This window comes from Aphelocoma coerulescens, chromosome 5, assembly GCF_041296385.1.
Source record: "Aphelocoma coerulescens isolate FSJ_1873_10779 chromosome 5, UR_Acoe_1.0, whole genome shotgun sequence".
Classification (NCBI taxonomy): Eukaryota; Metazoa; Chordata; class Aves; order Passeriformes; family Corvidae; genus Aphelocoma; species Aphelocoma coerulescens.
The window spans coordinates 30,382,978-30,410,776 of NC_091019.1; the positions used below are offsets into that span (position 1 = coordinate 30,382,978).

The window sequence follows — 27,799 nt, forward strand, 5'->3', positions numbered from 1 at the left end:
GAGAAGCAAGTGGTTGATCCCAGCTCCACCTTCCTCATTGCATGAAAGCGAAAGTATGAAGAGAGGAGGGGAGGGAGTTTGCAGAGTTGGTTTGATAGCTAAATGCCAGAGGTGTATGTTAGGGAAAGGCTGTACAAACCAAGATGCCAAGATTCATCAGCAATTCAAGATAAGGGAGTGATAACACATAGCACTTATGCATGTATATCTATGTTCTAGCAGCCTTAGCAAGGAACAAACCAGAGAAGATAATAGTAGCTACACATAGGCACACAGCACTCCAATCAGAAAACAAAAGTATTGTGAATGAAATAACTTTAGAAGGCCTTTTCTTCAACAAAATTGTATTTATTCTCCTTTTCTTGGAGACAGAGGGGCTGGAGCTGCTTACTGATAGATGTTTCTAAAATTTAATTTGTGTATTTGTCAGAGGGATATACATTTTCCTGCTTTCAGAAGCCTTCCACAAACACAAAACTTCTAAGGAAACCAAGACAAAAAACCCGCAAGTTCTGCAAATCAAGGCACATATTGATTCATCTCTAAATGTTAACATTGTGATATTTTAAGCATAATGCAGTGCCATCCAATTATGATGTAAAAATGACAGCAAGGGCTTCAAATTTCTGGCAGAAAATCGTGGAGCAATAACCTTTCAGTTACAGCTGAATCTTCATCTTTTGAACAGTGAGATGGTGTTAACAACAGAAACTGCTGAGTTTAATACCACAACTCTGGATCAGATTAAGAAGGCTACTCAGAAAGCCCTCCATGAACTTCTCCAACCTGACTCCTTCCTACAGGCTGCACTTCTTCACAAACTGCTTCAGTGTGGGTCCTTTCCATTAGGGTGCAGTCTGTCAGAAACACACCCTTCCCACATGCTCCAGTGTGGCCTCCTCTCTCCACAGGCCCACAGGTCCTGCCAGGACCTGCTTCAACACAGGCTTCCCACAGCATCACAGCCTCCTTCAGGCATCCACTTGCTCCACATGGGGTTCCCCAGGGATTGCAGGTGAATATCTGCTCCACCATGGGCCAGCATGGACTGAGGGGGACAGCCTGCCTCACCATGGTCATTTAACAGCCAGTTAAATAGTTATTTAACAATTGTTTAGCACAGGCATCAGGGGAATCTCAGCTCCAAAGTCGGGAGCACTTCATCCTCCTCCTCCTTCACTGACCTTCGTATCTGCAGGCCTGTTTCTCACATGTTCTCCTCTCTCCCACTGCAATTGGTGTTGCAGAGGTTTCTTTCCTATTTTTAAATACATTATCCCAGAGGCACTACGACTGTCTCTGATGGGCTCAGCCTTGGCCAGAGGTGGGTCGATCTTGGAGGCAGCTGGCATTGATGCTGTTGGAGATGGGGGAAGCTTCTGGCAGCTTCTCACACAGGCCACCCTTGTAGACCCCTGCTACCAAAACCTGGCCATGCAGACCTAACCCAGCAGTGTTCAGTGGAGGTAGGGAATGACTGGGCCACCCTGTGGTGGTGTAACACCATCCAGAAATTAAACTCCAAATAAACTACTCCCCCTCCCCCCTCCCATCCAGTAAGGGAGGGACAAAAGGAGAGATTTATGGGTTGAGATAACAATTTACTGAAAGCAAAAAACGATGGAAAAACAAACACATAGTAACAGCAGAAATATTAATAACGAAAGTATACAAAAAATGTGTTCACTGCCTTAGCTTAGTACAAGGAAAGAAAATGGAAGGCCAGTCTCTAGGCCTCTGTCACCTCTCCTACCCAAGGGCTCTCTCTGCAGGAATTTTCTCCACAATAAGTGGTGCAGGGCATGGAGCTGGAGAGACCGTATCCCAAGCACTGGTTCTCGACTGCCTCTGCTTGAAGAGAATCTAGTAGTAGTGCCAGAAAAGGCACTTGGGACAAAACATCTAGTGTGAACATATGAAACACCATGCCAGTGGCTGAGAAACTACTATTTCTGGTTTGCTTGGGATCATCTGAGATTTTAGGGTGCATCACAAAATCTGAGACGCAACATACAGAAGGTGAAGCAAGCAATACAAGACATCTTCAGGAGAACTGTTTCCATTGTCTCAGGAATATGTGTTTTCCAACCAGTCTGAGGCTGGTAAAACTAGGAAGGAGCAGATGTTCACCATTACTATTAAAAAGTTCACAGGCAAAGTCAGAGTATCTAATCCTGACTAAAATATCCCCAAGAGGGAGCAACAACTGAGAAGCAAAACTGGACCAGATTTCCTCAGGGAGCCTGCAGACTTTGCAAAGCTGATGGAATGCCCAGAACTTTGCAATCAGAGGAGGACTTTGACAAATATAATGATACCCTCCCTGGCAGGCATTAAGGAGTCAGTCACGATACCCATTTCAGCAGTTCAGGTGCCTTAGTTTGAGCTCATGAGTGGCTGCTCAGATAAAACAGTGGACGGGATTTTAGAATATAAGGCAGAAATTGTCTGTGTACCTTGTTGAAAAATTTGTGGAAGGAAGATACTCTCCTATAGCTCTTCCCTATTTGTTTTAGGCCAGGCTCTGAGGGACTCCTGTAAGTCTCATCTTGGCTGACCCTTCACAAACTCCCAGATGCCAGCATCTGCCTTTCTTTTGCAATGCTTCTGTGGGGCTACTACCTAAAACCAGCAAAAACCAACCTCTTAACCAGCTCCAGATATAGAAAAGAATACCTCTCTCTCTCTCTCCAGTTACTCACCTCTAAGGAAGAATGCATATTAGAAACAGAAGCTCCACGTCTCTCTCTGCTGGACCTTTTTTGACCTTAAGTTTGTTTGAGCAGGGGATACACTGCGATGCAGTGAAGAGGAAAGTGGTATCTTACTGCATGACCCAGTGTTCAATTACCATACATCCTGCAATCCCTTTCACATGCTCTCTGTTTTCATAATGGTTCAATACACTATAATGGACAAGTTCCAGATGATGCTAAAGCAAGATTGCATTTTGGGGAGATAACTGCAGAACACATATGTGATCTGGGACAGGACATGGTTGTGAGAGGAAATAGCAGTAGTCCTTCAAAACAAATTTGTACACTCAACTGAATTGATAAGCACAGATGTCATCAAAGACCTAAATGGCTACTGATCCATATCTCTGTTATCCAACACAAATATGAAAAATCAAACATCCTTCATAAAATATTTATTTCATGACAATTTATGACCAAAAAAAGCACCTGGGAAACAAAATCTTTAAAGGTAGAAGGCCATCTAATTCAGGTTATCAAAACTAAGTAAAATGTCTTAAATTGATACTGCATGGTCATCACCTTCTGTGTCTGAAGAGGGCTTTATGGATTTGCTACCAATAGTCCCAGTGAAATGCTAAAATATTTTGCATATGAAAAAATATTAGCAACTAGCCACCAAGACCATAAGAGATTGCAGCCAAAGAGAGCTAATGCTGTTTCCCTATCACACACAGCTGAATCTTCATCTTTTGAACAGTGAGATGGTGTTAACAACAGAAACTGCTGAGTTTAATACCACAACTCTGGATCAGATTAAGAAGGTTACTTAGAAAGATATGGCCCCTGCCAATATGGTGAAGTGTTTATCATGTATGTGCTGTCTTGGTAAATACTTAGTAAGGGAGAGAATAATGCTGTTCAAGCAGAGGGCTGTGCCTGTGATGCTGGCTGGCTCAGGGTTTGTTTCTTTCGTGCCACAGCCATGCGCAAGGCCTGAAGAATCATGTTCTCGTTGTTCATTATGTTGTAATTAGTTAGCTTCAGAAGCTTGTTAAAATCTTCTGCTTTCAGTGAGACCTCCCTGGTTGAGTATGGAGAGGAGAAACTGGAGATATCAACCTTGCCCTGTTCCATTTCAGCAGCACTGCGTGTCATGCCTGTCAAGAGGAAATAAGAAATGTGTTTGTATAGTCCCTCACATGATACTTTGATAGAATAGGTCAAGAATAACTTGGAGAGATCACAGATGCAATTGCTATAAAGATAAGTGCAGTGCTATGATGTTTGAAAAATCTACTTCTGAACAAAGCCTATTGGAATAAAAAACAAGTCGCTAAATGTCATCTCCATTGCAATCAGCACCGTCTACTGGCCAGCTCATGGCACATCATTTTGTATGGTCACTGGTGCTCAAGTCTTACCAGACAGGTTCTTCAGTACAACACAAACCAGTAAGAATAGAGATATATAAGACAGGAGGAAGCAGAATATTAGTAGGCTTGGAAATGATCTTAAAAGCAAAGCCTCCATCTCAAATACTAATCCAGAAGGACACTTCATGTACTATTGCTTTGATATTCCAGTATATTCAGCCAGCATAATCAATGGTCTAAATAGAAGGCACAGTGACCCTCCACAGAACTGTTCTACACTGTGATTCTCACCTAGATCTGACTGTCATAAAACTACACATAATTTGAAAAATATGCTTTTTCTACACACTAAAGTAAACTTCTGGAAATTACAAGAGATTGGTTTCCATTCCTCTAATTGAGGAACACATTTCTTCTTTCCCTGAATTGCACCAAGACACAAAATTATGCACAAGACTTCACCAGATTTTGCAAACAGTTTGAATCATCCCGTTTTGCAATCTATTCACTAGTATGAACAAGCAAACAAACAAAGGGGGGTTGTATTGGGTTGAGGAAAAAACACCCAGGGAGTGGGATTGGGATTGTTCCTTGAGTCAATAAAGTTATCTGGGTACTGTTAACTTACCAGGTGCTACATATCTTTGAAAAGTGTCATTCACTAATGGAAAATAGAGCAGCAGAGGAGCTCCTGGGGTGTCCGCACCATCGAACATGTAGCACTCTTTCAGGTTCTTCTCATCATCCATCAGTCCAATGCAGGGAAATGGAATTTCCTGCTCTGCAAAGTATCTGCAAGCCTGCTCCAAGGGCTGGTCAAGAGCAGCAGCACAGGGAACAGAAAAGATAGCCAAGATCAGATTGCTGCCAAAGCCCAGTAGTTCATGCAAAGTTGCACAAAACAACTGAGAGGCAGACACCCAGAAATAATGCGGGCACCTGCAGACCCAAGGACTGTTTTTCAGTTGCCTGAGGAGCCATTTGGAAATAGTCTTCCAGGAAAATGCCTAATATCAAGATGGTAAAGAGAGTTTAAATCTGTACTAAGGCATGTCTCTAAAATGGGAATATGATACAGGAACAGAACAGATAAATTCAAACCATGTTATAGACCATTAATTAAAGGAGAACTAAGTCAGAAAAAATGCGGATGTAAACAAAACTAAATTTGCAGTCCAAGACAGTAGGATTCCCAGTCCCATTGTCTGTTTATATAGCAGGATAACTTGTGAGTTGACCTCAATAAACTTCAGCAGGGTTTAGAGACCAACCTACCCATATCTGTAACTTTGAATTTTAGAAATAACATGAGATTTTCAAATAACATATTTTAGACCTCAAAATATAGCACTAAAAACATTCACCAGAAAGCTCATTCGTGATGACCAATTTTGTTAAATTATCTAACAAAAAAGTACCACCTCATTTTGAATTAAGCATTTCCAAAAGATTTCAGAATACTAGAAAGAAATATAGTAGAAGATATTATCATTTCCACTGCAGTACAAAGACAAGTATTTTTCATGTGAAATTGCACCATTGCCGCGTCTTCCACTCGAAAAACGGAGAGAACCTTAACCACTGAACTTTGTGGGTTTTGGGGTGTCCCACAGGGACAGGTTTACAATTTCAAGTCTGTATTTTGAGGTCTAAAACTGTCTATATATGTGGTAAATACTGCTTTCAAAATCTATATAACCATTTTAATCAAATCAGATTTCTGCAAACATAGTAAATGCATTTGATAGCTTGCTCCAAGTCCACTATTTAAGGAGAAAGAATATATTTATTAAGAGAGATAAAAATAAAGATTAAGAAATTTGTTACTCACTAGGCTGTTCCTGGACAGCTAGAAAATCAATATTAAAATAAAAAAGCAAAAAAATCTTGCATTTAAAAGCAAAATGCAGATTAAATTCAGCACTTGGATCACAAAAGTTTCCTGGCTGTATTTGTGCTATTAAATATTATATATAAGACTATAATAGATGTTGCAGCTTGACTTTCTTAACTTCACTTTGCCTGTCTGTATTTCACTGGTGAAGAACTTAGGAATATTTCCAAAGTAGTTTGAGAAAAATAGACATATTTTCCCCTCTAGAAATTTCCCTTTTTCTTCTAAGGTTTGAAAACAGAATGTTACTAAATTCCACTAAGTTCCATGTTTCACAGACCTCTGTTTGAAAGTTGTGCAAAGCAAAGCAAAAGCTGTTGGAAAAAAAAAAAAGTTTTGAGACTTCTCACCAACGTCTGCGATCCACCTGTGTAATTTAGGTGTATGATGACATCCACTTTCCTCTCTGGTCTCATAAGGGGCGGGTAACTGGTTTCAAAGAAGAAAGCTGCATCCACCAACTCCAGGTGTTCCGAGTTGCCTCTCAGGTCATTAGGAGAGGCGTCTAGCAAAGTGTCTAAAGAGTAGAAAATTCAGAGCGATTAGCAAACTGCAGAAAGGTATCTGTCAAGTTGGAAAGCAAAAGGAAGGTGAGCTCCCCTCCCATGCAGTATCTCCCCTTGGCTTTAGGGTAGTATGCAGCAATCCTAAGGTCCTTCAGCCTCTCCACTCATATTTTGTTGGTGTTTCTAAACCCATGAACTGCACCAAAACCTATGCAGATGTTGACTTTGTGCAGAACCCAAACCGTAGCAATTTTTGTTCCTGTGAGGACTTTGAATACCCAATGACCCAATAATTGAACATTTCTGTTAGTGAAAGTGAAAGGTGTGAGGAGTTCCTTCATTCTCCCTCCTCTCAGTGAACACTAACAGGTAACCACAAAACTTGCTTAGTTCTCTTCAGGACATGCAAACGTCCCTCGCTAATTCCCAGCCCCTGTGCCTACCCCAATGAGACATGTAAGCAGGAGAGCCATCCACACCTTTCCATTTCATGAAATGTTCGTGCTGGATGTACTCGTTGTGCATCTGGAAGCCCCTTAGGAAGTTGTGGTACTTGGAAACGGCAGGGCGATCCGTCAGGATATCCCGGAGCGTCGTGGAGAGGCCGCTTGTAGGAGTGAAAACACATGTAGCCATTTCATATGGCTTCTCAGGCAGGTCTGGTTGTTCCTCTAGAGATACACAGCATAAATGGAATGACATTGAATTACAACCATAATCAAGAAGAGGCAAGACACAAAGAGGAGAAAGGGTCAATGAGTCTTCTGTAATCATGTGTTCGCAGCTCAGCATTGCATTATTTTCCCTATGATCTGCTATGAGTTCCAGTTAATTTCATGACAAAAGTATAAACTTACTTGTGTTTCTAAACTCTGATTGGTTACACATGACTAAAAGAACATTTTTCTCATAAAACTGTATGATTTGGATACACACTGAAGTAATTCACTTTTCCAAGAAAACAACAAACAGGGTAAATAATGTTATTAATACATTTTAAGGGATTACTGCTTTTAGATTCCATGTAGGTTAAATTTAAAGCTTATTTTGAAAAGCATAGTAAAATTTTAGCATTTTGCTTTCAAACTAAATATTTTTACTTTTAAAAAGCCAGTTTGTTCTATTTGGTTCAGGTGCAGACACCTGAATTCAATAAAACTTGCAAATTACTTATATAAACTTAAACATAAGACTTTGGCGGGTTTTTTCTGAAAACATAGTCCACAGAAATGGGACCCAAGTCTGTTCACTGGCTTTTCTTGAATTTTATCATGAAGATGCTCATGAGTATTTTCAAGGAATGGTCTTTCAGTTCAGAGCTGCTTCTCTCAGCTGGTGTAAGATCTCCACTATGTTGACTTTGACGTCTACTAAGCCTTTCAGTTTAGTCAGATTTTGAGGGACAGACGTGCTGTTCAGGGCAAGGAGATGTTGAAATGGAAACAGTGAAGCTTCTTTCTTCTAACAAACAGATGACATGAGGCTTTGACAGAAGTGTTTCTTTCCAAGCCTTCTAAACACAATACTTTAGGGACCATCTTATGTGTCCCTCCCTATCTCCTTTACACCAAGGCCTGTCTGATGGTGCCTTTCCTTCTTGTCACAATCTCACTAGCGAACCACTGCCTATTCAGTAAAATCAAATAACTGAATTTTTCTGGTATGTCCCATACCCAGAGACTGAGAGAAACAGGATGACAAAAAAGCTTAAAAAATGGGAAATGTGAGGGCAGTTACCCTGTCAGAGGGGCCTGGAGGAAGGTGTTTTGCTTTACCTATTTCAGTCACTTTGTCTTGGGTCCACCTGTTCCAGAAGTCCTCTGAATTGTCAGCTGCGTGCCAGGCATCCAAGAGATTTTTGGAGAAGATACTACTCCACATTCCTAGACAGTGGGAGAGGTATAATAAGCAATGAAGACGTAAACACAAGTTCTTTTAAAACTGCCTTCTGCTCCTTCCCCAGCTCTTCTCTAACTTTTTCATATTTCTATCCAATTTTTGCAGAAGTTCAGGCATCTATTTCAGTGGTTGACTCCAAAGGTGAACTTATTTCAGAATAAAATTCAGTCTTTTCCCTCTCACCATGTTTTACCTGGTTACCTGGAACTTTTTTTAAAAATTTTATTTTCAGCTTTCATGTTCCTATTTTCATTTCCTTTTTCCTTTGATAAAGAAATATTTTCAGCCAGCTGCTTCTCTGTTCCCTTCTCTCTTGTCCCACTGATTTCTTTTTAACTTTTTATTTGGCTTCCATAGAGTGTCATACATTTCCAACTTTGAAAAGTTTTTGCAGGCTACAGGAAATGATGATGCTTCAAAAGCAGTCACAAAGGTACATGACAACTTCTTTGTCATTTCAGTTTATTTTTATCTTAGACCAAATGATAAAACCACCGTTGCCGGCAAGGGCAGTTGAATGAGTCTCAGGAAACACAGAATCATAGAACATCCTGAGTTGCAAGGTATCTACAAGGATCATCAAGCCAGCTCCTGGCCCTGCACAGGACAACCCCAAGAATCCCACCCTGTGCCTGAGAGCATTGTCCAAACTCTTTTTGATCTCAGGCAGGCTTGGTGCTGTGACCACTTCCCTGGGGAGCGTCAGCTGACTGACCCAGTACCTCTGCTGCCTCTTGCTGACAGCAGGTTTCTGGGGGTGAGTTCGTGACTCATTAATGTTTCTGTTAAAATCTTGTCACTCCCCCAGGTTGGTGAGTTACCTTGCATGAAGCAGATTCGTGACTCAGGGAGTTTCTTCATCAAGCGACCCATGAAGAACTCACTGCCAAAATCCTCTGCACGAATGAAGGCGCCGTACTTCAGGAAGCCCACCTCATACGGGGTGAACTCCACCCACTCTGCCAATACATGCACCAAGGTTAACTCCACTACAGAAAACAGTCCGGTTGTCAGGCTTGGAATAAGCCTTTCAGGCATTGGCTCTCACAAGAAAACTGGCTTAGCACATGTCCTGAGCAAACCCTGCCAACAGCCACTGCTGAATCAGCTATCACACTGTGCACAGGTTTGTGAATGAACAATGTCAGGGCTGGGGAAAATTTAAATTCTTTTTCTTTTTTGTCTAGTGAGTACAAAGTTTTCTCATGGAAGGTGGACTAAAACACACATTGTCTTCTATTGCCTTTAGCTGACTATGAAAAACAGAATGATAGAATGGTTTGGATTGGAAGGGACTTAAAAAATCATGTAGATCCCACTCCCATCATGGACCAAAACATATATTAAGTAAACTTAAAGATCTAATGAATCACTTTCTTTAAGAATTCATATAATTTCTGAGACTGTGCCACAGAATTATATTGTATTATTAGTCTGAAGTAAATACCTGAAAATACACAACCATATGCCAAGAGATCTTATAAAATACTGAACTGTTGACATGTATCATGTGCCAGCCCAGTTACTCTTTACATTTCTGAACACTACTTCTCTGGGCTTGGAGTGAGAATTTAAAACAACTCATCATTATTTATGATGTGTCCCCACAATGTATCCCCCTGGGTGAAAATATAGCTCTTTTTCAGAATTCAAACATTACCTCTGAAGTCTTTGGTGGCAACTTTGTCCTTGACGTTAAGGGCAAGGTAGATGGGCAGTGGGTTCTGACCTTGGTTCACTGCCTGACGTTGATCAGAAAGTCTGTGGTGGCTTTTCTGGATTTGGAAAAAAACCACAAAGAATTAGATTATAATCAGTTCTTTAAAGACATTGTCTTATAAAGTCTAAGACAATTTTCCTGAATTTGCTCCTAAATTTACTTCCATGTGCTTGAATAACAGGACAAGAAAGCAGGAACCATTTCTGTTAAGATAACCAGCCATGTTCTGCTTTCAATATACAATGACAGCAATGAATCACTTCATGTTTTGTTCTAATATTGTATGGTTAAATGTAAGTTAAAATATACGGCATATCTGGGTAATTCAGCTGTTACCATATACTTCATCTGTTAATCATACGAGTTCTTCAAGGCAGCATGTTAATGACCCTTCTAATCAAGATTTCTTTTTTTAAATACCGCTTTGAAAGTTAGCATCCACAGAGGAAAAGTCCTTGAGCTGTCCAATACTAACAACATACACATGAAATGGAGATTTTGAGTATACTTTGGCCAAATTAAATTCTAGCAAATTTTGCTATGTAGCACTGAGGCGGGAAACACTGTGTGAAATATGATATGAGAATGTTTAATTTTTCTGTTTCATCTAGGCAAAACGTAAACCATGCTTACAGAAATTTGAAATAAAATAGCTTTTTCTCCAGCTATTATCAGTCTGGAGAAAATCCAGAAAGTTTTTGCTTGTATCATTACAATAAAATTAGAAATTGAAAATCCTGAGAGATCAAATTCAAAGTAGCTGTAAAGCACCCACTGCAGCTATTATATCTCACCAGCTCTGGATCTGTATACTTCCTTATCACTAAGTCACAAACGGCTGGATGTAAAGGGTACCTCTGCAGTACATTCAAGTTACGAGTGCAGCTTGTGCAAATAATGCTGCAGTGGAGAGATAAAAGCATAGGGCTATAAAAAACACCTAAGAACCTTAAAAATTTCTTGCACAGCTGTAGTATTAATCATCATTCTGGTTACTTTAGAGCTAGCCTGAGCATTTCTGCTACATTCAATCACACTTCAGGCTCCAGTGTAGACATAACACTGTGTCTCCAAGTTATTAATGTCAATAAGTGGTGTTCTGCTGTGGACCAAATACAGTGTTACTGACCAGGGTCTCTTCCTAGGGCTCTAGTTTCTTCCAGTGGTCATAAATATTAAGTCAACAACTTTATGAGAAGAAAGATGTGTAGACATTACCCCGTCATTTAACATGGCTTCAATCATGAGCCCCCACAGATCAATGAAAGATGTTTTATGTCCTGCTTGGGTCCTTTGGCTCAGCTCTCTGTAATAATTCCTCAGACTTTTCAAGCAAAAAGCCCCCATCTTGCACTTGGCTGCTTGCTTCCGTGCTTCAATAATGAGTTCCCCAAGATCCTTACGTGACCAATCAGCATCTTCATATAGCTTTGTCATTGTCCTGCAGACAGGAAACATGATGGAATGCAGGGAAAAATGAACAGGATGCTTTTGAAACTCAGAGAATACACTTTGCAGAGTTTTGGGCACTTATCATTTTATCTTTTAGTTGCTCTCCTCTTTGAGCTTTCTTTGAGCAGAAATACAAGTCTAAAGGCAACCAGTCAAAAATCACTTCATCTGAGATCCAACAAAAGCAGCTACACTCTTTCTGTCAAACAGTAAATAACAATAAAGGATCAGTTTGCATAGGATTAAGGATGTTTACACTTCCAACAAAGTCTCCTCTTTTGGTTAGGGATAGGTCATGATGCACAGTAGTCCTTTCACAGGTAATCTTGGCATTCATAGCCCAAAGATGGAAGTAATAACTCCCTTGATCACCTTTACCCTTTCGGATAAGATAAGATAAAACATGGGCTTTTCTTAACACAACAAGATCCAAACAACAGTATCAAAATGACTCCTCACCATGTTGTGCCAGATGAACCACTGATGTATGAAACACAATCCAGAACACGCAAGTTTTGGAGACCCAAAATGCTGCCATACATGGCAGTGAGTGCTCTTATGCCACATCCTGTTGTGGTCACAGCCACTATAGGCACCTGTTTGACGCAAAAAAAAGAGCAGAAATCATAGATGAAAGAGTGGCATTAAGGTGCAAATAATGTCAAAATATTACAGAAACACAAAAACAGCATCCAGACACTAGTAAAATAAAACACATAAATTAAGAGATAAAACAACATTGCTCTATGCTATACATCCCTGTGGAGTATACTAGGTCTTGGCACTTCAGGGAGGATTTTTAAGAAACACAGTCCAAACTGTTGGTTTGAAACATCTTCAAATGGTTCACTTGTAAGCTGAGTGGAAACGGAGATTTTGCTCATCTAAACAGACTGTTGAACTCTCCAGCTGAGCAGCAAAGTGCCCTGGAGGACAAGCTGATATTAGCAGTCCTCATTCCTTATCCAGATAGAGGTAAAAAAAATCATCCCTCATCTCCAGGCTTGAGGGAAAGGAGAGAGAAATCCTCCAGCAGTGCCCTTAACTGGTTACCTCATGCTCCTGCAGATCTTCCTCCAGATGAAGAACATCCTTTAGTGCAGCAGCAACTACCTTCTTTCGGTTTTGCAGGAAATTCTGTTCATCTGTGCATAGGTCAAACCCCAGGCGGGCATCAAGGTTTCTTGGCCTGAAACACAGACCCTGAGTCCTGAGACCAGGGCACAGATATTGTTATATTATTAGTCACTGTGGACAACTCCAGCTGTGCTTATGTGTATATACAGACCAGTTTGGGGACAGTATAATGTAATAAATGAGAATCAACAACAGCGCAGACAGGCCTCTGCTAATTGCTGTAGCTGAAAACAAGGATGCAAATGGGAAGGCAGAGCAGATCACAACACACTGTCCTGTTATGGTATCTACAACAGACTTCTGGTTTTATTTGCTCATATAATTAATTTTTCAAGTTTCAGTAGTGCTGCCATGCATCCTGTAACTACATAACCACTGTCAACAGGCACTGCAGCTGGGAGATTAGAAAAACAGCTACCTATGCCTTGAAGTTATTTTGTTTGTATAATTCAGAAATGTGATTTCTTTGTGGAGCTGGTCTCTCCATCTGTGGGCATAGTAGTGCACACAGATCAAGACCTTTTGCTGAGATGCACTAGCAGCTTGGATATTTGGAGGACAGGAGATCCATGATTGAATTTGCCATCAATTTAAAAGGAGAACCTCACAAATAGAAGCCTACAACCCAATAATGAACTCACACATCTGCTCCCAACTGAGCCTGCATTGACCCCTGCTGATTTCAAATGAGCTTTGTGTAGGAGCAGATGCCTCCCAGTTACAAGATCAGGCCTTGCTGGAGACTCACTTACCATTCATTTGCCTTTGTGTACAAGTCAATTGTCCTGTCCTGAAAATCGCAATACAAACAGTGTAAGCATGCTCAGGTCGTTACTCCTGCGCCTTCCTCCCCCACTCCATCTAGGGTCTGAGTTTCACTATCTTTTAGTTCAGCAACATGGCTGGATAATCTGGCCAGCAATGGTCTGGACTGTGAGAGACTTTCACAAGTTCCAGCAGAGTCTGGGTTGAATAAAAGTAAGCCATTCACATAAGCTAGGTGGGTTTAGGGCCCTTCAGCTTCTAATAGCTTAACATTCATTATTTGGGAAGGTTGTTGAAAGCTGGGCATCTGAACCACACACATATGGATGATCTCTGTTTTATCTTCTACTTCAGACATTCCTTTTGCAAATGTAATTCCTAATTGTCATATCCATTACTGTTAGCTTGCACACTATGTGATGAACTTACATATTAGACATGTCCTCAGGAAGTTAGTTTAAACTCAGAACAGGGTTGCACAGAGCATGCCTGGAACCACGTGCGGAACAAAAGAAAAAGTAACTATTGCATAGTTGCAGAGTGACTGTCATTCACACCTTACACTGCTTCATGTCTGACAGGAACTGAATCACTGAGCTCTAAGACTAATCATCCACCAAACTGAATGTGTGTTGGGCTGTTTACTGTTAAGAAAGACTTGTTCTCACCTCTCCTATTGTTATTTTCTCTTGTATAGGAAGCGAGTTCAGAGGTAGAATCACAGATTCATTCATATCCCTTTCATTTTGACTTGATATAGACTGAAAAAAATGGTAAGACACAAAATAAACAAGTTACCTTTTCTACAAAAAGGAGGAAAAAAAAGTTAAAAAAGGGTAAAAAAGGAAAAAAAGGTGAAAGTTTCCTGTCTCACATACATACATGCACTTAGGACTTCCCAGCACACACAGATCTGCACTCACACTCAGGCGTTAGAGGTCCCCAGTGGGATGCACACCGCAGAGCCCGTGTCAGGGGTGCTCACGTACCCTGCTGAGCCGCCTCCGCCGCGGCAGAGCCACAGTGAGCGCCGACTGGTTGTACTTGATGTAGTGGAACCTGGCCGGGGACGCCGCGCACAGGCAGGAGCTCAGCGTGTGCGTCTGGGTTCCTTCGTACGACCCCTCCACAGTCAGTGCAAACTTCCTCTCTGAAGCAAAGGTGTTTCAAACTTAAGTTCTCCAAAAAGTGGGGAAAATTTGCTTGCACAGTAATGTCATGTATGTTTTTCTAAAGTAACAATGTCATTTTGATACGCAAATTATAGGAAGAATAAATAGACTGACTTATCTGAGGGTTTCAGTTTTAGAGATGGTGTACAGAACGTGCCATATAGTGATTGTTGCTATAGTACCACTGCACTTAGACATATTTCTGATAGCTGAGACTACGGCTCTGATCATTAGGTAATGATTCACAGCCAATAACAGTTTGGGGGGACACTCTCTTCTGAAAGTCTGAAATGTGAAGAATACCTTATTATTACACTAGAATAATGTTTTAGTATTACATATTGTGAGATACTTTGAAAATTTTGGACTTTTGGGAAAAACATGGGTTTTTTGTATCAGACCGCAGTTCTCTTTGGTATCACTTAAATCTCAGTCCCTCTGTCATGTTTCTCTTCCCTTCAACCTGCAGTATTTCTTTTGAAATACTTCTGGCACTTAAAAAGTCATGTCTAGTGATTTTTTTCCTTTCATGTAAAAAGCATCAGGTATGTCTGTTCAAGTAACTAAAAATGGTCTTTATATAGAAAGATATCAACCCACAAGGTTCAAGGTGAAATATATTCTATAAAGATACACACTCCAAACTATGTAATCAGCCTTCGGAAGAGTTACCTGACTTAAACATTTTCAGTCACATCTAGCAAACTTTTTCTCTGTGACAGCTGAGCTCAACTGGATCATCCAGGTGCTTAAGCAGTGTGCTGGATTGTTGTCATCATGAGATGTCAGAACAAGACACTTTAAAAACTGCCTAGGAGGCACACAGTTCCACAAGTATGGGCTTGACATGGCAGTGACACACTGCTTTAAGTGTGCAGCAAATGTCTTTGTTAATATACTGTGTCTTGTTTTTCACCTAATGGCATTTTTATATTGTTATACTTAAAGAAATTTTATGAAGTTAGATGGTAAAATAGGCCCAGTTCTCATTCTGACCATTTTCTTTGTCCCAGAATCCAGAAACAACAGGAGTTAGCTTCAGTTTAGGACCCAATAAACAATTCCTTGTGCAATTCCTTGCACAAATGCTTTGGAAAATTGTAAGTATCTGGCAAGATGTTACTGCAGAGGAAAATATTTTGTGGGGAAATTATACCACATGCTTATCTCACCACATTCAGGAATAATCTGTATATTTTTTATCACCTACACCCCCCTGCACAGGCCACTGGCATCAGTCAGATTTTTTCTTGTATCATAAATAATTTTAAACCAGGATGTTCAAGTGTAAAACACTGAGTGTTTCTGCCATTAAATGGCAACCTGATTTGCTCCATATGTCAGTGAAATGCTCACCCATAGTGTCCTTCCTCAGCCTCCCATCGTTCACCTGCACGTCCAAACAGGAAACCTCACGGGACTGCAAGAGACAAGCAGGGCAAGAGACAAAGGCATTCACTATCAGGAGAGCTCTGCCTCATCCACTGGACACATGCCCACAGGGTCTTGGGGCCTGTACCTCAGGGGACAGGTGTTGCCAGCCTGCAATCCCACTACTAGGTCTAGGGAGCTGGGATTGGACTTTCCCATGGGAAATAGCAGAATGCATAGGGATGAGGAAAGAGAAGGGATCTTCTCGCTCTGCCTGCAAGGGCGTGAGGGAGGATCAGCCACAAGAGAAGGCTCTTCAAACAGGTTTCCCAGCTCTCCCTGAGCAGAGGGAGGGAAGTCATACCCCTGAGCCCAGCTCAGTTTAGGTGAGCACTGGCGGCAGCTCACAGTCTTCACAGCTTTCACCTCTCCCAGTGTGAGTCTCTAGCTGGGACCACAGGGGAAAGCCAATGCCAGCACCAGCTGTGTCTTGGTCAATGCCTCCATGCCACCACATGGCCTGGTACCTTTAACACCAGCTTTGCAACAAGCTTTCCTATACAGTGGGGGAAAGGATTATCAAATAAAAAATTACCACTAGAACTCCATTAGTAACAATGTTTTCAGGAGGATCTGGACTGAAAGACAAAATGGAAAACAATCAATTCAAAATCAGCACATTCTTATTTTTCTCCTTTTCTTGATTCTTCTTTAAGCATCATTGCATTATCTTTATGTTTAAAAGTCCATCTTTGGACAGGCAGCATGGACAAACAGCATCAGAAATTCCACGTATTCCAGCATATTCAATCCAGTTTGCCTCTCACAGGTTAGAGTCTGGACTTTAAAATGTTTGTGGACATCTGCTAAACAGAGGAACTCATCACTGTATCAGACAGGATCATTTTCTGACACACTGAAGAAAATTTACACAGGAATGGCATAATTACATTATTGCCCTAAATTATTCAGTTCAAACCTGTGGCATCAGAGCTAAAAAGCTGGTGAATTCATCCAACATGCCATTAAAAAAAGGAGAAAAATACCATTTGCCCTAAAAATCCACAGCAGCACTAGAACTGATCTACATGCTAATTCTCTCCATTAACTGTACAGTCAGCAAAGAAACACTGAAAGAAAATATTCTTATGACAGAGTAAACATCTGGGATCCCATACTAAGGAACAATAGGGGAAACTTAAAACTTCCTTCTGTGTAGAATGTGCTTTTCAGCTTGGTGAGCAGCTGCTATCAGGGATGTCTCTATGCTCCCACCAGCACCTGTGCTTGCTTCTGTTTTATTCAGACAGTGTTAGGGGGCTGCAAGTGTGAATTGATTTGTAGTAGTAACCTTGTATTTCCATCTTATACCTCTGCCTATTTCATCTTACACACCTGCTCTCCATTGTGAATTCAACCTCCAGCTCCTCTTTTCCCTGCAAAAGAAAATAAAGGCAGTCACTGCAGGTTGGTCTCCTGTGAAGAGAGATACCATACAGGAATCTATGCTCTTCAGTGGTCTCTATAAACCAGTGTCCACCTTTTGTTACTGCACATGCCACAGACTTAATTTCCTTCATGTTGTATCTGTTATACTTCTAGTATCATATTCTTCTACCGTCTTATCCATTAATTTAGCAGACTCCTAGTGTAGGCCTTGCAGGACAAGTGGAATGCGTACTGCAGGGCCTCTTGGTGGCTGCTCCCTTTTGGTGTGCTCTCCACATAAGCATATTCTCACTGACCACACCCTCTTTGCTTTGTCCTTGTTTTTCATCCATACCTGTGGATTCAGCTGGAAACTTAGCTGAATGTTTTCTCCAAGCTGGATTTTGGAGACGTCAAAGAAAACAGTGAGAAGATGGTCATCTTGAGTTACATTGTCCTCATCACACACTTTAAGCTCTAGAATGTTCTGGGGAAAAATAAATATGAAAGGTTTAACAAATACAACATGTTACAGATGTTTCATTTTAGTTGAAGAACCTTGGGAAAGAAGCTCCAGAAGGAAAAAATAAAATATTGCAGTTGGTCTCTGTGTACTCTATTTGACAGTCTTATATGCAGGCAGATACAGTCTTACCAAACCGTGAAAATCTAAATAGGTACAGTGAGTGTGAATACTTCACAAGGGAACTCAGAAAGACCCGTGGAGTGGAAGGACTATATGGTATGCTTGGTAAGAATAGCTGCTGGAGGTATCTGCATTCTTACCTTAACCTGGCTCTGAATTGTGAAATGGAAGGTCTCGTTCCAGGTCGGGTTCTTGTTGTTCTTCACAGTCTTGGTGCGGAAATGCTGCACTGAAGCTGTTGGCAGGCTCAGGCTCACGTAGCAATCAGACTGACTTACTGTTGAAGACAGGGAAAGCAGGAAAGCAATAGACCAATGAAACAATCTAGTTCCCTGTCAGGTGGTGCTCTATGTGCATTTTTAGCTCTGTACACAAAGCAATACACAGAGTTCAGTACCATCAAGCTGCTGCTAGACAACCATCTTGCTTTATTATTGTGAATGCCTGTCAGTGTGCTCTTCTTGAGAACTACTTTTTTTTCAATTCCTGGGAAAAAAAATACTCAAAATACTCAGTTGTGTTGCTGAAGAGCCATCCATACACATAGGGGCACATAAACACAGTGGCCTCACAGAGCTGGGCACCGTGGACATTAGCAGCTGTGACAGGGGCTGCACATGGACAGAGCCCAGCTACTACACACTGGGCTTCTACAGGTAAGCATGAACATGCCTTTATATGTCTAGAATAACTCTGGCTGTAAGTTCTATCTTGTCTACTTTCTGTGCATCATTTCTTTTCTCTAGGACCTCTGGCTGCCAATGCGGAGGAGGTAAGAGCTCATTGCATTGAAGGTTGCCATGAAGCCAAATTGCTGTTACAGAAGGCACATTTACAAAGGCATCTGCTTTCAGTTAACTTTCTTCCCTTATGAAAGTTAAAGAACACAGTTTTTCAAGAAAAAAAATATAAAGAAAAAAAAAATCAAGAAAAGAGTAATCACCTGTGGAGATGAAATTAGTTGAATTTAATCTTCTGTGAAGAAGATTATAAGAAAAGCATTGAAAGGTTGAACAGTTTGATGGATAACATTTGCTTTGAGAAGCAGCTATACTGGGGCACAGTTTTCAGCAATGAAGCTGTATTAAAAAAGGGTATTGCTTAATGTCACTGTTTTCACCTGCATCTCTGTGCCTCAGCCAGGGTGGCAAAGGTATTTGCAACACTTCATGTGCAGGTGAAAGCTTGTCTGCTGTTCCCATCACAGAGTGAGCTGACATGGCTTCTTTGCACAAAATTGCATTGCTCTGCGGTTTCCAAATTTGAGGTGTGTTCAGGTCATAAATTTCACCTATGAATTCTAATGTTTCCAGATGTAGGGAGGGCAGCTTCAGTGTTTTTGTTTTCCTTTCTCAGCTGAAGAGGCCAGTTGTAAAGTGTGGCTTTACAAATCCATTGTAGGAGCTTTAGTGGGAAACAGTGGTTAGCAGCAGTCTGCAATGCTTGCGTCATCAACAAGCACTTTCATTCTGAGGTCAGAATAATCTACCTGCAAATACATTTGTCATCATTACTAGGAAATAAAAGGCAAGTATGAATCATTAGATTAACAAGCTTGTAGACCCACACTCAAAAGTCAGGGATGATCACCCTACAGAACATGATCTCTTAGTTAGGGATGACAACCTACACAAGTGCCAAAGATAGCACTGGGGAGTATTGCCATAAATGCCAATCCCATTAGTAGAATTGTATTTCCTCTATTTGTAATGCCATGTACTCAACCATTCCTGCCATCACATAGCAGACACACCTTCATCTGAACAGCACCTGAATAGGCCTAAGTCTTGTCACACTCAGTTTTACTGGCAGACTGGACTTCGGGAAACACAAAATAATTGACTTGGCCCATTATTGACTCCCCACGTGTAACTCAAGGATTAACAAAATCAACCTTTACTTACTCCTCTGACTTCTCTGAGGCTTAAGTCATCTTTTCTGAGTAACTCTGAATGGAAGAAGGGTAACTTTGACTGATGAAGTAGTTGTCATATTAAGAGATATGATTTCTAAAAAAACCATCAAAATACATAGAAATCAGCTGAGCTGTTAACAATTCTAATAGCTTCCAAAATTCTGCGTGCATACAGGAAATGTCCACATAAAAATCTCTTTTGGCTCTTGGGAAGCCCAGACTGATATCAGCTCAGATTGCTGTTGGCTCTTGTCCCCACTAGGAGAAGGATCAGAAGGATCCAAATGGGTAGGTCTATGGGTGAACAAAAGCTTATTTTGCTGACATTTCCCAGTTAGTAATACATGCTCTGACTTCATCTGTTGCAAAGAACAAAGTCTTATTTGGAAACTCCATCAATTATTTTTTCTCTGTAAGTAATCACTGTCTGTTACCGCATTGTATCATACACCTTTAAGAAATAACTACCTGTCAGACAGCAGAGCCCTGACTTCTCATTTAGATCTCTGACTTTCTCAGGGAGACTTCTGACACAGCCACTAAACAAGCGTGCTTCCCTCTTCCCATCTTCAAAATGTGTTTGGTGATTCCCTTTGCACTTCCAGTAATGTCCTCTGAAAGCTGATTACCTCTTGTTTTTAAAGTATTTTCCAGGTGTTAAGAGGGAGGCGTTTACAACACCCAGGAACCTTTTTTACACATCTCTGATACCTCAGGCCAGTATTCTGCCTGACCACCTCCAGCTGTAAGCAGGTATGTGTGAAATGGCACTCCTCAACCTACCCTGTGCCCTGCCTGGTCGGTCTCCCTGCAATATCCCACTGCCTGTTCATGCACACGTATGAGGTTCCCGTTGCCAGCCACGTGCAAGCAAACCCCCATCACCCTGGTACGTAAGCCTAACCACCACCTAACTTCAGCAACTACGCTCTCACAAGATACACACAGCACAGTATCACACCAGTGACCTGTTGGGTCTCTCCCCTCAACCATGACACGTGAACAGCTGTCAAACATGCTTGGGATGGCAGCCATGGTATTTCTGTGGGGCAATATCCGGCCAAAAGCAGGTGTGGCAGCAGGTATTTATGAAAGCACAGTCTCTTCGTCCAGTTATTACACTAAGTGTCTAATTATCTTCCAGGATAATAGCAGGCAGGACTGGATCTTAATTGTGCTTTACCATTAGGAAGCATTACAACAACATGACCCATGCTAAAAAACACCACAGCCATAGCCCCATGCTGCATCCCAAACAGCAGAGCATCTGCTTGTCTGGCTCGAGCTGAAATCTCACCTGCCTCATAGAGAGCTCAGATTCAAGCAGGGCTAAACCAAAGATTTTAATTCCATCTCGTTTTTTGATGTTAACAGCTGCAACCTTCAGCCCACCTGTAACCTGGGCAGAAGCCTTGAGCATCCTTCTCCTCATGGACTGCCTTTAGCTCCTCACTGTTTCTGGGAGGTAGATTATTCATGACACTTATGGTATAGTGTTTTCTTGTTGTGCTGAACCAAGAATATGGTCTCAAACACTGTTTGTCCAGAGCATCTCCTTGACCTGGTCACCCTGCACTTGGACCCAGCAAAGCCACAAAATACAAGCTATCAACACCAGTTGAGAGAAGTACTTTTCTTCTTTTTCCCCCACTTCATAGCTGAGTAGATATCTGGCTGAGGGCAGGTGGATAGGTCAGCATTGCTGTCTTCTAGAGGGTAGAATATTAGATAATTGATGTCATTGAAACTTCTTATATTCTTTTTTAAATAAGAACGTGGGCTTCTTCTGTGACCTTCCAAAAGGCCATTTACAGTCAGATTATCAGAATTCATTCTATCCAAGGAGATCAGTTCCTGTCCCCGGGGAGCATTCAATATTAATCTTCTAATAGGTAAACTTCAAGAAAAAGCTTTCACACTTTCTCCCACCCAGCCCTTCACACTGGGTGGAGCACCCTACAAGTATCCCTAAATCAGTATTAGTAGTCTTATGTAGATCCCTCCCTAAAACACCCCTTTGTTGAGATGTTGCTAAACAACCTTCCTTGTTGGCCTTCATCAGTCCACATCCTCTGATTTTATAACCGTATTTCATGCAGCACCTAGAACAATAGGCTGCTGGTGTGTAATTGCAACTGCTTAAATGGTGAAGTAAGCAATAAATAACAATGAAACAATAACAACAGTGCGAGGACAGAACACCAGAGGAAGTCTGCATGTTCCTGCAATAAGCATCGTAGTGAAACAGTTCCTCAAGCAATAATGTATTTCACTGACTATATTTCTTTTCAGGATCTCAAGGGATTTTTACATGGATTGATCTCACATGTGGCAGAATTGCTACTGCAATTCCATTAAAAAAAAGTTTTGTTAAAAATATAAAACGTAGTTAATAATTTTATAAAGGATAGTTCCCAAATTTGTCTCATATAAAAAATCCAAAATTTGAAGTTTCCAAAATTAAAAAGCATAGTTTGAAAAAAAATTGTAAAAGCTTAAAAAGTATCATAGTCTTACTAAGCAAATGATTAAGAATATTTTTAACTCTATACTTTCACATTGTTTAACCCTTAACACTCTGTTTCCTTGCTTTTCCATTTGTTAGTTGCACATAAACACTTAACTTCTCTGCAGTATCTTATTTTTTAGTCTCTTTGACTTCTTTTTTTTTTTTTTTGGTAAAGACTTTTGGTCTTATCAAGGAAGGACATCAGTGCCAGAGGACATTATGCATCACATTTAGAGATGGGTGTCTAAGGGGAGTATAAGAGGGAAAACATCATTTAATGCTCTCTCCGCCCTCAAAATTTAAGATACACGCTTCCTGATCCTACTTTAACATGATATTTTTTTCTTCTCTGAACTTGTCCGGACTCTGCCTGAAACCTGCATAAACTTTTGGCATTCATTGTCTCCTGCCATGGGGAATTCCCGAGCTGAACCTCATGCTGGGAAAAGCCATGTCCTTCTGTTTGTTCCGGAGCTATGGTGGTTGCCCAAGGTGAGCAGTTGATCTTGAAATTTGAAAATTCTCAGCAGACAAAGCTGTGTTTTTAAGGGTGGGTTGGACTGATACACATCCAAGTCTTACCCCATTAGGGTGTCAGGATGCTTATGGGGGACACACCCAAATCTGGGAACTGGCAAGCAATCACAGGTCCAGGAGTATCAAGAGGCACAGTGAGCCTGATGAGGATGTGGGTGTGTTCAGTGAGAAAGGGGAATGTGGAGAACACAAACAAGGCACTAAATTCACATGTGTTATCAAGGATATCAGATATGCATTAATACATGACTGGAAGTTAGTGTTATAAATTACACACTGAAGGATCAGTGGGAAGGATACATTAGAAAGATTTGGGGTTTAAAAAGCAGAATTAAACACTTTAAATTGTCTTAGTTAAAAATGCTCTCTTATGCACTGAACTCCCATTAAAGGTCTTTTACTATATATTGCATAAGAGATATTAGCGAGGTTTTGAGATTCTCTTGTTCTGGATTAATTTTCCCATCTCCATTACCTGGAAAATGGAGCAGATAGACTAATAATGAAGTTAACCTGCAGCACCACGTTGGGAGACCTTTCAAGCACTAGATGAGTATTAGACAAAGTGATCTGAAAGCTCTACAGAAACCTAGTGCAAGGTTAGACACAATTGGCAAGAGATAGAAGCAGCTGATTTTAAATGTCAAAAGTCAGTAAGGTAAAAAAAAAATAGGTGACACTTGCCAACTTGTTCTATCTATAAAAGTTTGCAGGAAAAAGAAAGTAATAGCAACAGGGCTGAGAAAAGAAAGAATGAGAAAAAAATCAGTGTTAGAAAAATGGTCCTATACAGAAGTCTACTTTGCTGGTGATGGAGGACACATGCTTCTGAGTTTGTAAAGCTGTGTCAAGCTAATCTTAAGGGAACTGTAAAGATGACTGAATCAATTCAACAATGCTGCCCTGGTTTTACACAAACCAGCAAAATTTTGTTCATTTTTTTTTTTATCTCAAGACTCCCATTTTGCTGCTTCTCAGTGGAAGGCCTCTAAAGTTACAAACATGCAATTTGCACTAGCTTTTACACTGTCAGCAAAGTTAAGCAGAGGTTAAATTAATTCATTTAGACTTTCGAAATACAGATTTCTTTTATATGATAAAGAGCCTGTCATTGAAATCTGTGACTTCTACAAGTCTGTCTGCATAGAAAAATATGTCCTCAAACAGTTTAAAAGAAAATCTTTCTGCTAAATACAGCTGACAAATGTCACACTCAGTAAAATCAAGTGTTACTGAAATTAAGCAGCTGTCAGTCAAAACTAGATTCAACCTTTAAACATAAGCAAGGCAGTGCTGCCTGACTGATATGATTTTCTTTTCCTGCATGATGAATGTCCACAAAAAAGCAAAGCATTCACCTTTTGCAAGTATTTGTCCTGGTTTTTTCGTGCAAAACTTTTTCCCCTCCAAAATCACTTCTGTCATTCAAAGTGCTCCTTTAGAAAGCTTTATGGGCTGGCAGGACACAGCTTGGACTGAGAAGCAGAAAAGGCTGAGCATTTCACTACCAGTCCCGTGCCTGAGAAACTTTATAGTATTGAATAGGACAGCATCAAAACATAATAAACTCCATTCAGAACAAAACTAGCTTAAAGATGAAAATGAAAATCATTGATCTAGATGAGAAAAAGTTAGAGAGGAAGTTTGGTAAACTCATTATCATGCAGATGTTTTAATAAAACATCATTATCTAGGGAGATATCTAAGGGTTGCCGTTTTCCACACTTCTTTTTTCAGTTCAGCGTGCACATTTGTACATTCAAATAGGTTTCAGCTCTAGGAAGGGATTTCTCTCCAGATGAAAACTGAGCTTCAAATATGGTTTCCACACTGTAGAAGTCGTCCAGTGGGAAGGTTGATATGGATTCTTCTTCCCCATACATTCATCAACAACAAAGCATCTTACTGCTCTTCAATAAAAATCAGTGAGAAACGCTTCTTCACATTCCTTTGGTCTCTAGACAAACTGTTGCAGAACTCGAAGCAAATAACTTTGGAAAGGCACAAAAATCTCTTGTCCTGGATCTTTTTATGTGAACAACTTTAGCTTGGTCCTGTTCATATAGAAACTTTTTGCATTCAGACCTTTGTCTTTGTATTTGTATAAACGAGGAGATGGTTGTCATTCAAGCTGTTTTTTCTAATGTTTTGCAGTTCAGGTACTTATGGACCATTCATAAATATTTGTGTAACTATAATTCCTGGACAGCTTGTAAAAATATTTAAGAATAGGAAAAGCTAACTGTGAGCCATGCCTATTGCTAAATCAAATTTGATAATCTGTAAGAGATGTCAAGTGTGCACTCCTGAGCTCACACCAAATAGTCTTTGATAGGCGCAGGGTTACACAATGGACAAGGTAGACATTACTTTAAGAAGGAACCATAGAAAGAAAGTTCTTATTGCAATCTTTCCTGTGACTAGAAGAACATTTATTTACAGATTCAGGTGGGAAATATTTTATGCATTCTGTACAAAAACATGTTCTGCATTACAACTGGTGGCTAGACTTCAGTGTTATATCAACAAAGATAAAACAAAAAATAGTATCTTCTAACTGTGTTACCTCATCTTCAGCATACCAGGATCACACATCTTCTATCTCTCTCCTTTTATAAATAGTCTGTAGTGTTTGTGACACTTGATATATTCAGAGTAGTTTTACAAGCCTGAGGATGCTCCAGGGGTATACAGCAAAGATACTCACACAAGTCTGCCTTCCTGGCATTTTTCATCTGTATGATTTTTACGGTGAGCAAGTTGCATGGCGATGGTTCTGTCTGTTGAACAGCACACAAGATGCATGGGATGAGAGTGCAAAAAGGAAGAACAGAAGCACAATCAGAGATAGAATTGAATTAAGTGTTTCAGTTCCAACCATCAAAAACATTTCTAAACTGAGCTTCCTCCTTCTGCATTGTCTTCTTCCCAGAAGGTTTTTAGCCAGGCATGGCCACAGATCAAACCTCTGATGTCCTCCATTTTTCATTCTGAGGAAACTTGTGCTAACCCTCAACTGAGGAAACTTCTTTCAGCCCTCAAGTATCTGACTCTTGCAACCCAGCCTCAGAGAAATGTGTGATAGAGAACCTTGCTGTGTTATTAATACAACTGACACACATCTTGGTCTGTGAAAATTCACAGGATGCCATATATATCCATTATATTTCACAACAAACAGCAAACTATCTAGCAGGGCAGGAATTAGTAATGATATCATGGTGTAATGATGCTGCTCATCAGTTGATTTATAGCTACATAATTACATTCTTATGTCTGATATAAAGAAGTGCTGGCTTTTAAAAAACAATGACCTGGAAAGTGCCTTCCAGAGACCTATCCCAAACTTCTCAGGAGGAGTGAGTGAAAGCCATAACTCTGTAATTATTTCTCTGTGAATAATTCAGCTCACTCAATCTTCGTTTAAGTAAAACTCTCAGGAATGTATCAAAGGAAATATTTGCAGCCTTCCAGTACTTAAAGGGGGCTTATAAACAAGATGGAGAGCAACTTTTTACACAGCTAGTGATAGGATGAGAGGGAATGGTTTTAGACTAAAAAAGAAGATATTTAGATTAGATATTAGGAAGCAACTCTTTACTCAGAGGATGCTGAGGCACTGTAACATGTTGCCCAGAGAAGTTGTGGATGCCCCATCCCTGGAAATGTCCAAGGCTAGGTTGGATGGGGCCTTGAGCAACCTGGCCTAGTGGGTGATATCCCTGTCCCTGGGGATGGGGTTGGAGCTAGATGATTTACATTCCTTCCAACCCAAGCCTTTTTAAGATTCTATGATTTTGGGAAACCACCTAAACCTAAAAGTGGTTACCAAAGATATTTAACAAACCTGTGAGGAAACTGGTTTGATTTTGTCATCCTCTCATCTTAAGCAAGGATCAGACAAACATGGTACTGAATGTGTAGGGACTGAAGTTGAGGTACTTTTTCCCTAGGTAATTTGCCTTCTTAAAAGAATAAAAGGAGGAAAAATTACACATTTAATGCTCTAAATGACAAAAAAAAAACAAAAAGCCACCACCTAAATCAAGCAAACAACAACAAAACCCCAGCCAAAAATCCCACCAACAACAGACAAACAAATCCCATAAAACCTCCCAGTAAAGCACACCAAAAACCAAGAGGAGCAAAAGGGAAAGAGCAAAACTGAGTAGTGATGCAACAAGCACATATGAGAGACACCTCATGCACACTACCTATAGAGCAGGGAGTATCACTGCAACAAATACATAGATCAGTATGAAACAATATGTTACCATTCATTCCCCTATGCCCCAAAACTGCCACAATTTTTGAGAGAGCTATACTTAACACCTCACATAATATTAGTTTCCTGATTCTCCCTATGCATTCATTGACATTAGTGATAATTACTTATTTTTCCTCAGTGTGTTGTTTTGCCTAACCCAGCTGGATGGAAGCAAAAAGGTTTGTTTTTTTTTTCAATTGGGAATTTTCAAAATAGTAAATTACTACATCACTAAAGTTTTTGCATGCCTGAAGTGAAAACACAAAGCAGTCACAAAACTCAGTCTGAAAGAAACTCTTCATGGTCAGGGTTAATTCTCAGAGCTGAAGATACAACAGGTGGAACATCAGCTCCTACAGCAGGTCCCCTCTGTTCTCAAGGGCAGCCTGCTCAGCTCATTGCAGGGTCTCTCCTCTTGCCTTTTCTTACCTGGCTCTTGCTGTAGAACAGCCCCATCGTGGTCTTTTCCCTGTCTGAGCCAGGTGTGAAACGTGGTAGTGGATGTGTAC

General features: G+C 40.5%; 1 protein-coding gene across 1 annotated transcript; it reads right to left on the bottom strand.

Moving 5' to 3' along the window:
* Nucleotides 1-3,037: 3,037 nt before the first annotated feature.
* On the bottom strand, nucleotides 3,038-27,787 carry LOC138111506 (cytosolic phospholipase A2 epsilon-like). Its single transcript, XM_069017425.1, has 20 exons — nucleotides 27,720-27,787; nucleotides 25,731-25,803; nucleotides 18,203-18,339; nucleotides 17,772-17,903; nucleotides 17,384-17,424; nucleotides 16,584-16,626; nucleotides 15,974-16,037; nucleotides 14,435-14,595; nucleotides 14,114-14,206; nucleotides 13,433-13,470; nucleotides 12,597-12,753; nucleotides 12,003-12,139; nucleotides 11,310-11,532; nucleotides 10,032-10,146; nucleotides 9,193-9,330; nucleotides 8,248-8,355; nucleotides 6,952-7,143; nucleotides 6,317-6,483; nucleotides 4,701-4,884; nucleotides 3,038-3,856 (listed from the first exon to the last, which is right to left on the bottom strand). Exons 1-20 carry the CDS (start codon nucleotides 27,744-27,746, stop codon nucleotides 3,618-3,620), a joined length of 2,469 nt encoding a protein of 822 aa, XP_068873526.1. The 5' UTR covers nucleotides 27,747-27,787; the 3' UTR covers nucleotides 3,038-3,617.
* Nucleotides 27,788-27,799: the final 12 nt, after the last annotated feature.